Below are 16653 nucleotides of genomic sequence, written 5' to 3'. Positions count from 1 at the left end.
TAGCCACCGCTCCAAGCTCACTCCCACGATAGACTACAATCTAAAATTTAGTTTACCATTTTGTACTTAGATTGTAGTCTATCACAGGAGCGAGCTAGCACACCGAAAAAGAAATGTACTCTTCACGTCTGGTACTCACTTGCATTTGTAAACAGTGCCTTGGCCCACCAAAGGGCCTCTGGGATTAGTGTCTTTGGGTGCAGTGTGAGAAACATTTCGCTCTATCAGACTCTGACTTTAGGCTCCATTCACACCTCATCATGTGCAATTGAGCACGTTTTTCGCACGTTCATACGCACGGACAAAAACACGCAACTTTCAATGGACGCGCGTTCGCTGCTACAACTACAATCAGAACGCGTGGAACCGCTCAGAAAAATCGTGCATGTACCTTTTCTCCCGTTGTGTTTTTGTTCTCTTGTATGAACGTGCAGGTGTGAATGTTTCACATTGGAATGCATTGAATTTTGTGTCTTGCGCGTTTCTGTGCGTATCTATACGCACAAAAACACAACAAAATGCTCAGTTGTGAACCAGGCCTTAAGAGGGTTCCTAAGCTGCATGCAATGTTCAAAGTACATTGAATGCTGAGCAAATTCTCACTGCGTATTGAATTCTTGATAGAAAGATCTATTGACTCTCTGGAAGTCACACACACTGAGCCATGGAACACTTTGCACAGGTGGCTTTGCAGGCTAAAAACAGTAAAGAGTTTCCTTTAAAGCAAAAGTCAAATAGTCCCATTCTAAAAAGGGTCAGTTCATCCAAAACGGATATTTCTGTTTGGGTAGCTGTAGTGTTTAATTCTTAAGGACTATGGAGATTCTGCACCAGTGTCCACTGTTTAAACACCTGCTGTGCCCAGAGAAGAGTCTCTTTACAAGAAACAGGATGACTGGCAACTCCCACTGTATATTAATGGGACAGAGGAAACAACTTAGGTACGTAGATCTAACCTGGGTCTACCTCAAGATATAGAAAGACAAGGATTTTTTTCAGCATATCAGCATCTCTCCACAGCTGAAATATTATTTTGGGATATTTGAAGTGTTTCTTTAAATGCATTTCTACTTGTTTTAGGAACCGAGTACACAATCACAAATGCCATCTTGGAAGCGGCCTAGCTCAGATTGTGAAGGTTTATATTGTTAATGTGCCCCACATACTTTTCCAATACGCTTTCCTTCCACGGCCAGTGCCTTCATCTTTGAGAAGTAATGATAGTATGTGACAACATAAGTAATGATGGACTTTTCATCAGGATGGTCCACACTGATATCTAAATAGAAAATAAAGGAAAGGGTAAAGTAAGAAATGTGATCAAATACCTGGCAGAAGTTAGTGTTTATGTACCCACAGGGCAATTGTGATGTTTAATGAGATCTGGATGGGCAGGGCCAGTCATTTGTAGCAGCCTTAAGGGAGTAGTATGGGGAGAGTAAAATAGTATTCCCCCACTAATTAAAGCCAGTGTAGGATATCAAAGTTGTCCCACATTGGCTCAAAGACAGATAGCTGACCGATCACTGATGTCCAGCTCTTGGTCTCTGCTTCCAGCAGAGAGCAGTCACTGCTCCCCGCATGGATTCGCCGCTCTCCTATCTGCTTCACCAGTACTGGCTGGAGCTACAGACAGGGAAGAGGGCAGGAGGAGCTAGGTCTGGCTCTCAGATGCACAGCAAAATGTCACAATATTGTCAGGATCATGCTCAATTGTGGTGCAGTTGTACCCTGCCAGCTGATAATGGGAATAAGCACATTAGTAAATGTACTCCTGTGACCCAAAAGAAATGTTCAGCTTACCACTCTTTCAAGACTGTGCTTGACAAACTTGTAAAAAAATCTTTCACATAAGCAAACAATCTCTTTCTATAAAGAATAATAACCTTATCTACCAAAAAGATTGTATGCAAAATACACATGCAAGAGTGCCAGACAATATCTAAATAGACTGCTATTTAATGTCTATAGAAAAACATTATAAAACGCTTTAGGCTCTACCAGAGAAGTGGGACCCTTCATGGAGTAAACTATGTTCTAAGTTTTTACGAGTACATTTTTCTTCTTTTATAGCTATACTCCAGGCAAACATTTAAATACACCAGAGTTGGTCCACACTTGGTCCCGCAATTCACAGTCAGTTGAAATATACCTAGAGACTTCGTACTACCTGTTTTTACCCCATTTTAGCACCTGTACCATATGCTGATTTGTGTCGTCAATCGCTGTTCAAGTTGCTTCTCCCTCTCCCTGAACTCTCCTGTACAGAAAATTTGTTTGACTTGCTACCAAGCCAAATTCAGGAGCTTACACTGCTTGAATGTAAACAATATATTTAACGATTCATTAATAGGAGCCGCATTATTATGTGTCTTTTATATCTGCCTTAAGTGCAGATTTAAATATTAACAAACCATTAACTAAATAGTTAAAGCTAAAAGGGGAAGGTAACAAAAAAACAAACAAAGAAAAGGATGGTGTCCCTTTCAACCTACTGCACCCACTGACCAATTGCCAGACCTGGGTGATATGTCTGAGCAGCAGAAGCACACCTAACCTTGTGTAAGATTCTGGGAGTTCTGGTAGTGGATCTAGGCAGTATGAGAGAGCAGGAAAAGTAAATACAGAGAGGGGAATTTACCAAAATAACCAATCAGCGTCTCTCTTCAGTTTGTTCAATTAGGATTTGAAAATGAGAGATGTTGAGTGGTTGCTGTGCGCAGCTGCTCCAGATTTTAATAAATTCTCCTCAGAGTTCAATGTGCAGGCTATAAAGTGAGCCGGTCACCTTGAATACTATAGACAAAGCACAGGCTCACCTTCAGGGTCAAGGAGTTTAGTGAGACCTAAGTGCTGCTCTGCAAGGTTGAAGGCATTTTGCAGATTGTAGTGTGCGTTTGACTTCTTCAGCTTATCAAAATCAATCAAGTCTGGCCTGTGGGAAGAACAAAACTTCAAGATTAAAGAACTTCAATAAGTACTGTTTGGATAAACGGTCCACAAGACATAACCCAAGTACAATTCCAGAAAAGCAGCCCATCATATGGATTAAATATTTCTAGCTATGAGGTCATTTGTATTTTAAAATACACTTTTGTGTGGCCAAGCTTCCTGCTCAGTATGTCCTGGATAGGCAGGTCTGAACCAGGAGCAAGAACAGATTTTCTCCCATGAACCAAACATCAGTAAACTCTCTTTCATGATGGTGGGTGGCACAGACTCAGCATGGCTTTCTTTGTCTCCCAATGAGCCTAAAGCAGGGCCCCTGGAAAGGCCTGTGGTCCTGTCCCATTTGGATACGCTTTAGCTTCTTGCATCATTTGACAGAAGAATGATAATTGCAGCTTACGAATAAAGCACAGTGCTGCATACGGTCCTAAAATGCTGCTGCCTACAGCATATGACCCACTAACATGCTAATCTCACAGCGATAACATTTCACACAAAAAACACATCTTTGAATTAAATAAAGATTAAAAAAAAAAATTGATGGCCATTCCACATAACCCCAACTCTAACTATTATATAATATGCTGTATAAAACTGCCACGGGCAAAATAGAATATTCCCACAATGGAAGAATGTAAACATTCACGACATCAGGCTCAATTATTTATTTAGAGACTGAACATCAGCCATTAATTTCAAGTCTGTTTTTCTTGGACCCTCAACAAGTGGTTTAAATTATAAAGATCATGGTGGCAAAATGACATAGCAGCACAGATAAATAACAGCAATGAATAGCATGCTTAATAGCGGGGATAAGGGATATTTCCTGACATAATGAATGTCTGTCTCCAAAGGTCTTTAACCCTGACAGAATCTCAACTGCCTAAAGATATATTGACTGGAGGAATTCATTATGGGGATTTCCTCTTTGGTCTGGTTCCAGGAGACAGAACCCCCAGCTTGTCACCATCAGGACCCTAACACGCCTGTAATCTGTGTACGATCACTTCTTGAAGGGCCACTGATTTAATAGACATCACATGTATTATCTCTAGGACGCCATGAATGGATGCACAAGAATTACATTGGCTGCCCAATGGCCAAAGAGAATGCCTGGGAACCTGGAAGTGTTGGCAGAGGTCGACAGAGTGGAGGACTAAAAATCGACCTGGCAGCACTGGAGAAGGACACACTTGTAGGATAAGTGTGCCCTAACGGGCAAGAAAGCTGTACAAACTTGAACATTACGGCACAAAGCCACCCTTCACATATTACTATGGGACAGGACTGATATGAATAGTTATCGCGTACATCATGATGCACCCAGTGACATCCTGGTAATAAATATAATACGGTAAGTTACATTTTTCCATCCAACGCCACTTGCTGGTGAAATTTAATACTGCATCATGACCATATAATATGATACATAGAAACCTCTATTTATATCTATCTATATTTGTTTCTTTAACTCTCACCTGTGTTTATGAATGAGTGCATTGAAGGCCATGCCATCCCTCCAGCTGGTTGTAAAGTTATGTATATTCACATTTGGATATCTGAAAATATATAATAAGCATGTATTACATGAGGTGTAAGAGTACAAATCTAACAGCTGTACAAAGTCATATTAAATTATCCTTGTATGCTATAGGCCTTTGGAAAACCAACTGATTAATATATATGAGAAAAACATAAGGACTGACATCGCTGACCTGTTAATCATAAAATGCTAGCTGTCTGGCTGTAAGGCTGATCTTTTCACTTTAATACTCACTGACCTAGAACAAGTAGGCAGATAAAAACGTCTAACCTTTGCCATTCAAATTTATATACTTGCTCCAGGTTGCTGGCAGTATTGAAGCTAGTGAGTTAGCTTAACAGCCAGAAAACTGGCATTTTAAGAGGTCAGAAATGGAAATCCCTCTATGGCAGGGTAATACATGCACCTTATTTGTTTAAATAACATTTTTTATTTGTAAAAATGTATTTGTAGAGCCAGTGCCGTGTCAAAAATATTTTTGACTGGTTACAGCCAGCAAAGTATAATTGGAGCAAAGCCCAAGTTTCCGCCTATAGCAACCAAAGTGGAAGTGTTAAATTCCTAAAGTTCTCTGAACAAAATAGGACTCAGAAGATGGGATGTAAAAACCAGAGCAAACAAAAAACTGGGACAAGAATGCAATCGCTACCCAATCCAGGTTGCTTTCAAATAAAAAACCCAAATGGTTGGGAATTTGCTCCACTTATGCTCCAGTTCTCCTACAACAGCACTGAGGAATCTGATTGTAACATTTTAAAAATGTCTGTTATGTTCTAACCAATCTGCCCTAACAAAGCTCATCCAATGTGAATAGACAAATGGATCACATAAGCATTATGTCAATGTTTACAATGAGCTTGCCTTATCTCATTGTTTTAGGGACATGTAGAGCACTTTTTTTAGCATTATAAACAGGTAAAAGTGTTAAGAATAAATGTAGCAACCATGAAATACATTTTTTTACAATGTATTATTGTTTTCCTCTGTATACTGTATGATGAGATTCTCTTTTTACCCTTTGGCCTGCTTAAAATAATAAAAAAAACAAAAACAAAAAGTAAGTCTGCATTTCTAACAAAGCAGAGTTAAATCTGAGACACATCCGAAAGGGCCAGTGTGTGTGAACTTTTGGGATCCGTTAGTGTCAGTTTGACATCAGTCTGGTTGCTTTTATTTGTATATACATTGTGAATGCATGGCAAGCACACTACACACCAGGACAAGAGGTGTGGACAAATCCATTTATCAGTGTTTTATTGATTGCGGTCTGTGATTGGAGATTTCCTCTCATTTGCTGCCCAAGTGACAACAGGAGAAAGCACCCTGCGAAAACCACAGATGGCAATAAAGCCTGGTCTATTCCTTCCCCTGCTTGGTCTATAACTTCTCATTTGGATTAGTCAAAATTCTGCAAATTTTCTGGCATACTGACATGATCTCGATTACTTTCCTGAAGAATTCGGTCATTTGGGTGCTCTGAGGTAATCCAGTTAGAGAAAGACATGTTTGCAGCCGACGCAATTGTTTTTGTGAAAACTCTAAGAAGATCTTTTGTAGTAATCTTTTAATCTGTACTCACCCAGCTGACTTCATCTGGCACCATAAAAGCAGAGCATCCTTTGCAGATTTCTTCTCCTTGTTGTCCTCGGTCTCCACACTAATATCTTGGATCTGCGATCAATAAAAAATCATTCCATCAGTGAAACGTCATACACGTCACATACTGAAACATTGTTCTCTTACTTGAGAAGATTCTAACTGTGCTAGTAAAGAACATCTACATAGTGACAGATGTATATTACAATTTGTTATTATTTGTACAACGAAGAATTCCAAAGAAAATAGATTTTTGCTTTCCTCTAATTGAGTGGAGGTTAAGATTCCCATTACTAGAACATGGCAAAGCAACAGTAAAGGCCTTCTCCAGGTGTAGGCCACCACTGTATCCCAGGTGTGAGGAGACTACAAATGCCTGTGACTGCCTCATGGGACCTGTAGTTCTAAAACAGCTGTAGTGCCGAGGTTGCCTACCCCTGGCCTACTCCTTCAAAAGGGTGAAATTCTTTAGACACAGTAGGGGACATTTCTCAAACAAAGCATGACACAATTAGTCACAAATCGGACTGCCTTTCCTTCAGAAAAGTCTCTGCAACAGGTTTACAGACCTGTGCATCTGTTTTTCGCTCTAAACAGACACATAATTAAGAAGTGGTCAGGTCAGGTTTTATTTTGTCGCAGTGCTACTTTAGTAATTTTAGACACTGCCAGTCATAAAATCATATTGTCACTAAGGGCCTGATGTATAATGTCCTCTGCACAGCATTACTAGCTAGATAGCACCAAGGAGCATAGGAACGTGTGAGGGGCATACAATGCTGTAGTACCATGAGCCCAAGCTGATGTGATGATGCATGTTCACAATAGCCTGGGCTCACAGGAGAGAGCTGAATGATGATGTCCACCACACAACCTTGAAGTGGGCATCGGCGAGTGGAAGAGGAGGATGCTGAGGCCAGAGCTGGAGATCGCTGAGGGAACAGAGTACCGTATATACTCGAGTATAAGCCGTCCCGAATATAAGCCGAGGTACCTAATTTTAGCCAAAAAAACTGGGAAAAAGTATTGACCCGAATATAAGCCGAGGTACCTAATTTTAGCCAAAAAAACTGGGAAAAAGTATTGACCCGAATATAAGCCGAGGTACCTAATTTTAGCCAAAAAAACTGGGAAAAAGTATTGACCCGAATATAAGCCGAGGTACCTAATTTTAGCCAAAAAAACTGGGAAAAAGTATTGACCCGAATATAAGCCGAGGTACCTAATTTTAGCCAAAAAAACTGGGAAAAAGTATTGACCCGAATATAAGCCGAGGTACCTAATTTTAGCCAAAAAAACTGGGAAAAAGTATTGACCCGAATATAAGCCGAGGTACCTAATTTTAGCCAAAAAAACTGGGAAAAAGTATTGACCCGAATATAAGCCGAGGTACCTAATTTTAGCCAAAAAAACTGGGAAAAAGTATTGACCCGAATATAAGCCGAGGTACCTAATTTTAGCCAAAAAAACTGGGAAAAAGTATTGACCCGAATATAAGCCGAGGGTGGGAAATGAGGCAGCTACTGGTAGATAGATACCAATAAAATTACATTAATATTTATTTAAAAGAAAAATAACCTAGCTCTGGAAGTGGAAAAGGGGGTGCAGGGCTACATATCATGTACTACGGATCATTTAACCCATTCATATTAGCAGAGGATAATTGTAAATCTATTGTTCAGTGCACTCTATATGTAGTATATAGTACATGTACATATAGAGTGCCTGCAACAATACATTTACAATGATACTAACATGAATGTATTAAATGATCCGTAGTACATGATATGTAGCCCTGCACCCCCTTTTCCACTTCCAGAGCTAGGTTATTTTTCTTTTAAATAAATATTAATGTAATTTTATTGGTATCTATCTACCAGTAGCTGCCTCATTTCCCACCCTCGGCTTATATTCGGGACGGCTTATACTCGAGTATATACGGTAGTTGGGGGTGGAGGTGTTATGATTATGTACAATGTCAACACACAGGAATAAATAAGAGCCTTGGAGATGATACAAAAGTATAACGTTTACCTGGAATCTGAGGATGATGGTCCAAATCAGACCTAGGGTCAGCCTGTGGTTTCCATCAACAATATCATGTGAGCCCATATTTTCTAGGTGAACCCTTTGCTCTTTGAGGAACTGCAGAGCCTTGTCAACATTCTCCAGACAATGGATACGCATTCTTCCCTTGGTGGGCTTGGGCTACGGAAACAGAAGATGTGTTTTACTATTAAAGCACAATGAAGTCGTTTGTAAAGAGCAGTGAACAAGATGTGCATCTGAGAGGAACATGGTTGAATCAGCTCTGTGTGAAGAGTGGAACAAATGGAAGGTAAGCATGTGTAACATCCCAGGCCTATAAGCCTACTTGGAAACCTTCCAGTTATGAATGGATTTTGAGGAGTAATTATCTCTAAGCGCAGACTAATACCACGGGATCAACAAACCCTATTCTCTGCAGCACTGCGTTCCATACTATTCATTTTGAAGAGTTTTTCTCAAATGAAACTGTGGCCTAGAATGACATTACCTAGGACTGTACTTGCTGTACCTTGCCCTAGAGTGAGTGACATCAGGGGTATAATGTGACCAGCTACATAAGACTGTACCCGGACACATAGTAGGCATCCATAAACCATCCCTGTGGATTTTAATAGCATCTCTAAACTGCCGATGCCCATCGTGTGAGCATACCTGAAAAATTTCCTAAACGATTGTGACAAAAATATTCAATGTAAAAATGGGTATAATGGTAGGAGCAGACTATGATATGCACGAGTCAGATTAAATATTTTTTTTATATAAATTTCTTTTAAACAGGCTTTCAAGTCGGCATATTAAATGGTTTGTTGAAGTTCTTAATAAGTGACCAGGTCAAAACAAACAGGCTGCATGTATGATCCATCCTAGAGCACCTCTCTGCTGCCTGTTACATAAATGCAGTGTTGTAAACCTGCTCCTTCTCCGAATCACTGCTAAAGATAAGGGTATCTGTAGGCATAAGATCTGACATGGGTCATTCAGATGACACATTGTTGTGGTATGGTGCACTACCTAAGCCTATTAGTTTCCATCGGGCTATGTGGACAACTGCAGCAGACTTGTTCTACGATGTTGAAGATGTTTTGTAGCCTATCCATGCCACTTCTTCAGTTCTGATAAGTGTCAGGAAAATATCCCAGCATAGATATTTTAAAAAGGAAAGGCATGACAACACACTGCAGCGTGCTAGGTACATTTGCATTTTAGCATAATGGTGTGAAAAGCCAAATTTCATAGTGAGGGGAAGGATAATAACCCATGTTGGATTTTTACTGTTATCCAGCCCTCAATTAAGACCTGTTCACACTTTTGACAAGCTTCTGAGAACATTCATTGCAAGTGCTGTTGATCTGCATTTGACCTGCTCCCGCTGCTTTTGCATTCCCATAGACATATATTGGAAGTGAAGGCGAACAAAAGCCCAGCGACGCAACCTTTTAGGGGAGATTTACCCTCACATTCTGTCCCCAGTGACAACAGCAAGTGGGTGAAAATCTCACTAAAAAGCTGCCAGGGGTTCTAGCATTCCACCACTCACCCACTATAAAAATGATGTACTGCAATGAGTAAAAAAAAAAGGGGTACCAATGAAATGTATAACTTCATTATACCTAGAACTGTTAATCTCCATAAAGTGCTTTTTATATTGTGCCTGTATGAAACAATGAGCTGTGGGCAGCTCTCAGAGCAGGACCACAAGGCGTTAATCTACTGTTTAACAAACATGTCTTAATATGATGAATAATGTATGTAATATGTAGACATTTAGCCAATGAGGCAACTCCCACTGATAACAGCGCTATCTTACACAATCACTGCACATGTTGCGTAGTGACCTTAGAACAACCTTCACAAATGACTGGGTGTAGTTACTGGAGGATACGGACCCGATCCCTGAACAGAACGGCTATAGTGACTGAGGGCTCTCTGCTGGAACAATTATGTGTAAAGCCTTACATTAGCTACAAATTCCTGGCCCATACTACCGTCTGCATGACTATGTCTTTTCCAAACCTTGGATTATCTTTTTTATTTTCAATGAAGCAAAAGAGTGTACTTTACTTTACATATAGTAAAAATGCCACAAACCAATTCATGCACCATAGAGGCATGTTGTTTGTTTAATCCTTCATGTGATTTTGAAAATCTTCCCTAAAACATATGTAGCATACATGGGAAAGGGGGAAGCTGTCTGTGTTAGACAACAGAGACAGTAATCGGGCCAATTATAACACTAACCTATTAGTTCACGTTAAAGCCCAAAGTGAAATCTCACAACCTGGTAATTGTCCTGTAACCCCACGTTATGATTTGTATATAGAAATTATTTACAATACCTATTTCTCTCAGTGAAAATGCTGCCTCTACCTTTCATACTTCAGTGGTTTGTGCTGACAGAGCTGAGTAACAAACACACCCCTTAGCATTAGTATCTTCACACAGAACTGTATTGAAGAGAAGGAAATGGAGCAGGTCGGACCAGGTTTGTGTAAACTTCTGAAAGCACAGTCTTTTCTGGTGCCATTCAGACTGTACAATCATATGTAGACTATGAAAATGGAGGTTGTTACTATAATGTCTATCAGACCACATATCTATTTTTTGTTGCGTCATTTAGGCTTTACCAAATGTTGTCAATACAGAAATGGTATCCACAACTATAACTACTTGAAGACAAAATGGGAATGACTTAACCCACGGACTTGTAATATACCCATCACTGCCCAAAAGGGAACTTAAAGTGACACTAAACCCAGGAGTTAAATCTTAAAGTGACATTAAACCCTCAGATTTTTTAACATAAAACAATACTGTAATGTGCGCCTTACTGTAATCCATGGTTGTTTCCCTTTGCTGCTCTTCCTTTGAAATCTGTATCTGTTCTCATGCTGGGGGAGAACTTCTGTTTTGCAGCAGACTGTCTTGTCTCTGGAATGGCTACATGGTGTCTGTGTATAGGTTTGCAACCTGAGCCAGCACTACAGGAAGAGGCAGTCAGCTGCAAAGGGAAGTTCTCCCCAAGCATGAGAAGACATGAGGATTTAAAAGGAAGAGCAGCAAAGAGAAGGGAAACAACCATGGATTACAGTAAGGCACACATTACAGTATTGGTTTATGTTGAATAATCTGAGGGTTTAATGTCACTTTAAGTAGCCACTGCTCCAAGTTCACTCCCATGATGGACTACAATCTCTATACAAATTAGTAAACTAAACATGAGATTGTAGTCCATCACAAGAGGGAGCTTGGAGTGGTGACTACTTTATAACACACACCGGGGCCATGGGGAACAAAAAGTAGCCACCCTCCAGAAGGAAGGACAGTGTGCGCACCAATTCAGAGATTATTTGTGTATCACTCAGCTGTAGATCCTCAAATCAAGTACCGTTTTGTCAATAGGTAAAGGTACTTGAAGGCATTTTTAAGATTTTACTCCTGTGTTTAGTGTCACTTTAGGTTACCGTTGGGCAATGATAGGTATATTACAAGTCCATGGGTTAAGAAACTCCCAATTTGTCTGCAAGTAGTTATAGTTGTGTATACCATTACTGTATTGGCAAAAGTTGGTAAAGCCTGAATGAAGCAACAGAAATAGATCTGTGGTCTGATGGACATTATAGTAACAACCTCCATTTTCATCAAATATGATTATAGTACCTGCAGATAACTTTAGTTGCTCTCCTCCGCTGCTAGGTTCTTCCCAACTTTAGTATGTTCCTACCATCCAGAAGGCTGCCAATCAGGAACTTTCAGGATGAGAATGGGTGTGGAGGGGCCTTAGATTTGGACTATATGGCAATATAGATCAACAGATTGGAATTCTGGGTTGCAAAAAACTGCAGCTAAAAGTAAACGCTGCCTGTTGCCTTAATTGCAGTGATGGAATCTGTTCAGGACCCTTACAGTACAGATGGGTGTATTTTAGTTCACTACCTTTTATGAATTCTAAAAGAAACCCCGTGGCATTCATCACCCATGAGAGTTTGTTACGTCTTCCTCTGGACCAAAACAGGAATTTGTGGGAGGCTGAACCTGATGTTGTTTTCAAACTAAGACAGCTTTGTATATATGGCTTGCATTAAAATGTAATATACGTAAATGTGATGCAAGCCCCTTTCTCTTAAGATGTATGATATTTGGAACAAATCTGCTCAATGTAACTATACTTATGTTTGTGAATGTTTTAAAAAACGTCTATGTAATAGTGTGCAATGAAATACATACATGACAGCCATGTTTTTTTCATTACATGTGTAGCCACTGCTTCCACTGCCACACAATGGTTGTGCCTTTTGTTCCTCTCTTGCAATGCAGGTCTACTAGTCAGCTGTGACTGAGCAAAAGCAATGCACTCTCTATGTCGCGTAATCAGCAGGGTAGCTACTTTACCACACTAAAATACAAATAGCCACTAGGAGGATCTTCAAATATGTGCATAAACAATCAGAGGAAACATTGTACAGCACATGTAAATGTATGGAATTTACTACATGGTAAATGTTACATGTAAATTAAGTTAAACATTGCTCACTAAAATACCTTCACCTTTAAGATAAAGGATTTTAAGCCTCAAAAGTTTGAGCAGCACTCGATATTGTTGTGTTACACTATATTTTGTTTAAACCCGTTAACCTGACTGTTCAATGCCTGAGCACAGCTGGAGGTGAGGGTGCAGATATTTTTGGCACTATGCAAATGAATACATAAGATGAGTTCAACAAAGCTGTGTCCGACAACAGGGTGAAAGCAAGAGCCGGAAATGCTGGTGACCACACTGCCACCGGCAGAGCACATCCATATGACATTCTTACAAGGTCTCCTTATGCAATTCGATGGTGAAACAGAGATACTTACAAGTCTCTCGCCAGAGAGAACTTCCAGCAGTTTGATAAGCATCCGCCCATCTCGCAGGTCTGCATACAGATCAGTAATTCTGCAGGACACTCGGGCCAGGTGGGAATTAACCCATTTTGTGAAAGTCTTCTTCTGGACAGCCTCCCGTTCATCTGTAAAGACAACGAATATGGTGGTCAATTGCAAACTGTTTCAGCTAATCAAGGCAGGTCATACAGCTTAAAATACTTCCAAGCTTGGAGCTACTCAGGCAATGTTTTGTATTTTAGCCATGTTATAAAAACCCTGATATTGTTAAAAAGGCAACTGATGGTTACAAGAAATGGCAGACACACAGAGGGTAATATATCAAAACTGGAGCAGACAAAATCTGGAGCAGCTGTGCATGGCGACCAATCAGTATCCTCCTTTCATTTTCAAATCTTAACTGAACAAACTGGAGAGAAGCTGATTGGTTGGCATGGGTAACTGCACCAGATTTTGTCTGCTCCAGTTTTGATAAATTCCCTGCATAGAATATAGTAGTGGTTAATCTTCTACAATCATACAATGCTCCAGTTTTGTGTTATTGCTACCACATGCTTCTTGTGTAACTTTCACCATAGGAAGCCATTTGTTTGATTTATTTAGCTTTCAGACACTACTCTTGGGCTGCATTAACACCTGAGCATAGGTAGTTTTAGTTGTGCATTTTTGTTTGTTTTTTCAGGCCTGAGCATTTTTGCTTTGGCCAAAGGAAAGCTAGGTTCCAGTAGAATGAGATAGTTAAGCCTTGAAAAACACTTATTTTCAGGAATTTTCATGCATTATTCAGTGCTTCCATTGATGTCTATTGGGCCAAATACTCCCCATTCTGCCTCAAAAGTAGCTCATGTACTTTGAGCATCAGGCATTGAGCTACAGGCATTTGAGATCTCATATGTGAACCAGCACAACAAAAGCATGGGATTTTTTTGAGCGGTTTAGAGCATTGAGCTTCAAGCTACAAAACGCTCGGGTGTGAATCAGGGCCCAGCAATTATTCAACAGATATTTTAGAGGTGTGATTCAACAACTATAAATCTGTGTTAGACAAATATGCCATTTTCTAAAGGATTCAGGTTTTTATAAGGTTTTTGACCAAAAAAAGGGCTCCCTTTGCCCATGCTAATTTATATCTTTCTTGCAGGTTCCTGGCCAGAAAGATTGTACCGTGAAAAATAAAAAAAATATATAAGTGATCACTTTGTACAGACATACATTTAAAAAAGACATGGTTTGTCTTCAATACTTTTTTTCTATTTCAGTAAAGAAATTAGTCATACATGCAGTGGTCACACATGGTTTGAGATTTTCAGGCAAATTTTATACATTTTTATTATATAGAGTGTTTCCAAGTACAAGCAACATTACCCACAACTTCAGCAACAGAGCACAGCACGAGAGAGGACAAAAGGCTACGAGAAGTCCCCAAAAAGCCTACAAGAAGCCTCAATTGCAAGAAAAGTACGATTTATAAAATGGTTATGGTAAACTGGGTGGACTTTTCGACTTTCACACTTGCTTATATCTCCTGGATGGCAGATCAGTGACCAGCATTATTTAATGTCTGAAGTTGCTTATAAATCCAGCTTTAAGGAATTATATTTTTGTCTGAAAGGCATGACCAGCTTCTGATAAGTTGCATTTTGCTCACAATATTTTCCCTCCTAGCCTTCATCATTGTGAGCTCTGTCTCTAATGATATACAACTCTTAAGGTATACGGCTCCTCATAAATAGCTTATCCCGTCTTTGCTTTAAATAATGTGTTTACATTAGAGGAAAGAAGTAATTTAAATGAAATATAACAGTAGTGTATTGTGATGACCTATGAAGAAAACAAAAGCTGAGGCAGAGGAAATTCCTTCACTTCCTCCTCTGCTCCAGTTCGGAGGAGAAGGGGACGTGATTTTTCCATGGCTCAACTATTTCATGTGGAGGAAGGTAGAATGTCAAACATTCCAATTCAGCACCAAGTACCACAAAGGAACCTCTCATTCCTGCCCAATTATTTCTGAACCCTCTCCTCACTTCCACAGCACTATGAACTGGCTGGTCAGCTTAATTCCATTACAGGCACCATTATCAATAACTATAAACTGTCCCATATGTACTGTCTGGATTGCCCTTCAGATGCACTTCTATCACAATTTTCACTTAAGTGATTAGAGGCCAGATTCTGTTTTAACGTGTATCCAAAGCCAAGACTTTCTAAGTTTTAGATAGAGCACATATGGTTTAGAATCCTTGTAAGATTTGTATTGCGGTGTCACTGCTGGGGAGATTCACGCTCTTTATTTGTCCTCGTGACTACTGACAAAATATTGAGTTGTGACTACAAATGGAATAAAAGGAAAATCTTGCAATGGACACATCCTCTTACTTGCTGTTGTGTGTACAGGTAAGGAAGTGAAGGGAAATCTCACCAATGGGACCTAAAGATTTAAAACAAAAAAACAACATTCTCCACACTATCCAAATTTTCAACGCCCCCAATATTAAGTCAGTGTATTAATAGAAGAGCAAGAATGAGGATGTAACAAATGGGTTGCCGCTACCTTCATCTCAGAGGAAGTCTCCCCTCAAGACAGAAAAGTATTACATGCAAAGTAATAGCAGGAAAGCGGAAAGAGCTCTAACGGCTTTACTGATAGAGCACCGTTTGACGGTTATCTTCAAGTAACATAAGGAAGGAAGCTGCCTGTAAGGAAACACTAAGACAATGCAACAGAGGACCAGACTTGACAGTAGTAATGCTTTTAGAGCAGAATGTGAGCCAAATATGATCTGCAAATTGATGTTCAAGACAAAATGTTAAATATGACTAAACTATTATTACTTAAAAGGGAACTTGCCAGATTAAAAGAAAGCGACCAAATATTACTCCTAAAATGAAAACATCTTGTTCTACCTGCAAGAACCTTTATTAATACTCAAAATATTTTCTGTGCTCCCAGGAACCTCAAATTCCAGGTGCTTGCTGTACAGAGGATTCATGTTCTGTTCCCACTATCATTCAATGTTAAATCATGCGAATCTCAGAGAGCAACAGTAGCACCAGAATAGAAATGGCCATATACCAGTAGTATTTCTGCACCTAATTAACAAAGGCAATGTGGTGGTTTCCAATACAGAAAACTACTGCAGATCCCCTCAGATAGGACCTGGCATACAGGATGTAACCTATCCGTTGATAACCAGGCAGACAGCTCACATGCCTCTCTGCCTGTGCATTAAACACACCACATGGGTAGGAAAAACCCCAGCAAATGCAGGGTTAACAGCCTTCCTCCTCCCTCCGCTAAGGGGGAGCAGAAGGGATAGGGCAGGCAGAAGGAGGCGGAGCAGGCAGCGCCATCTTTCCTGCTCTCTATGCCACAGATATGGAGTCTGTGCCCCCTTTGTTCATTAGAAACAGAATCTACTTGGCTTTCTTAGTCTGGAAGCATGGCACAAGTTTTATGCATGCATCACTCTTTGTTAATTCCCCACAAAGTGTCAAAAGCACTCTCCTCTTCTACCCGACCACTCTAGCCTGGGGGCGTCTGCACATACAATGCAGGACTATTAAGCCTGCAGTGTATACAAGTAAAAAAAGCATGCGACTATGGCCAGGAGCACCTCAGAGAGGAGGCTTGGGGG

At 40.1% G+C, this 16653-nt stretch overlaps 1 protein-coding gene across 4 annotated transcripts in view; it reads right to left on the bottom strand.

The window, feature by feature from the left end:
* The window catches only part of SPTBN1 (spectrin beta, non-erythrocytic 1), a 175362-nt gene that overhangs the window by 53969 nt on the left and 104740 nt on the right, over window positions 1–16653 (bottom strand). For all 4 annotated transcript variants that reach the window (XM_018564321.1, XM_018564323.1, XM_018564324.1 and 1 more), the window contains 6 exons: window positions 12992–13143; window positions 8123–8296; window positions 6072–6163; window positions 4428–4508; window positions 2820–2935; window positions 1167–1279 (listed from right to left, as the gene is read on the bottom strand). In XM_018564321.1, coding sequence (XP_018419823.1) covers window positions 1167–1279; window positions 2820–2935; window positions 4428–4508; window positions 6072–6163; window positions 8123–8296; window positions 12992–13143 — 728 coding nt within the window. The remainder of the gene's footprint in view (window positions 1–1166; window positions 1280–2819; window positions 2936–4427; window positions 4509–6071; window positions 6164–8122; window positions 8297–12991; window positions 13144–16653) is intronic.

This window comes from Nanorana parkeri, unplaced genomic scaffold, assembly GCF_000935625.1.
Source record: "Nanorana parkeri isolate BGI_ZX_2015 unplaced genomic scaffold, ASM93562v1 scaffold744, whole genome shotgun sequence".
Classification (NCBI taxonomy): domain Eukaryota; kingdom Metazoa; phylum Chordata; class Amphibia; order Anura; family Dicroglossidae; genus Nanorana; species Nanorana parkeri.
This window is presented reverse-complemented; position numbering and strand designations above follow the sequence as displayed.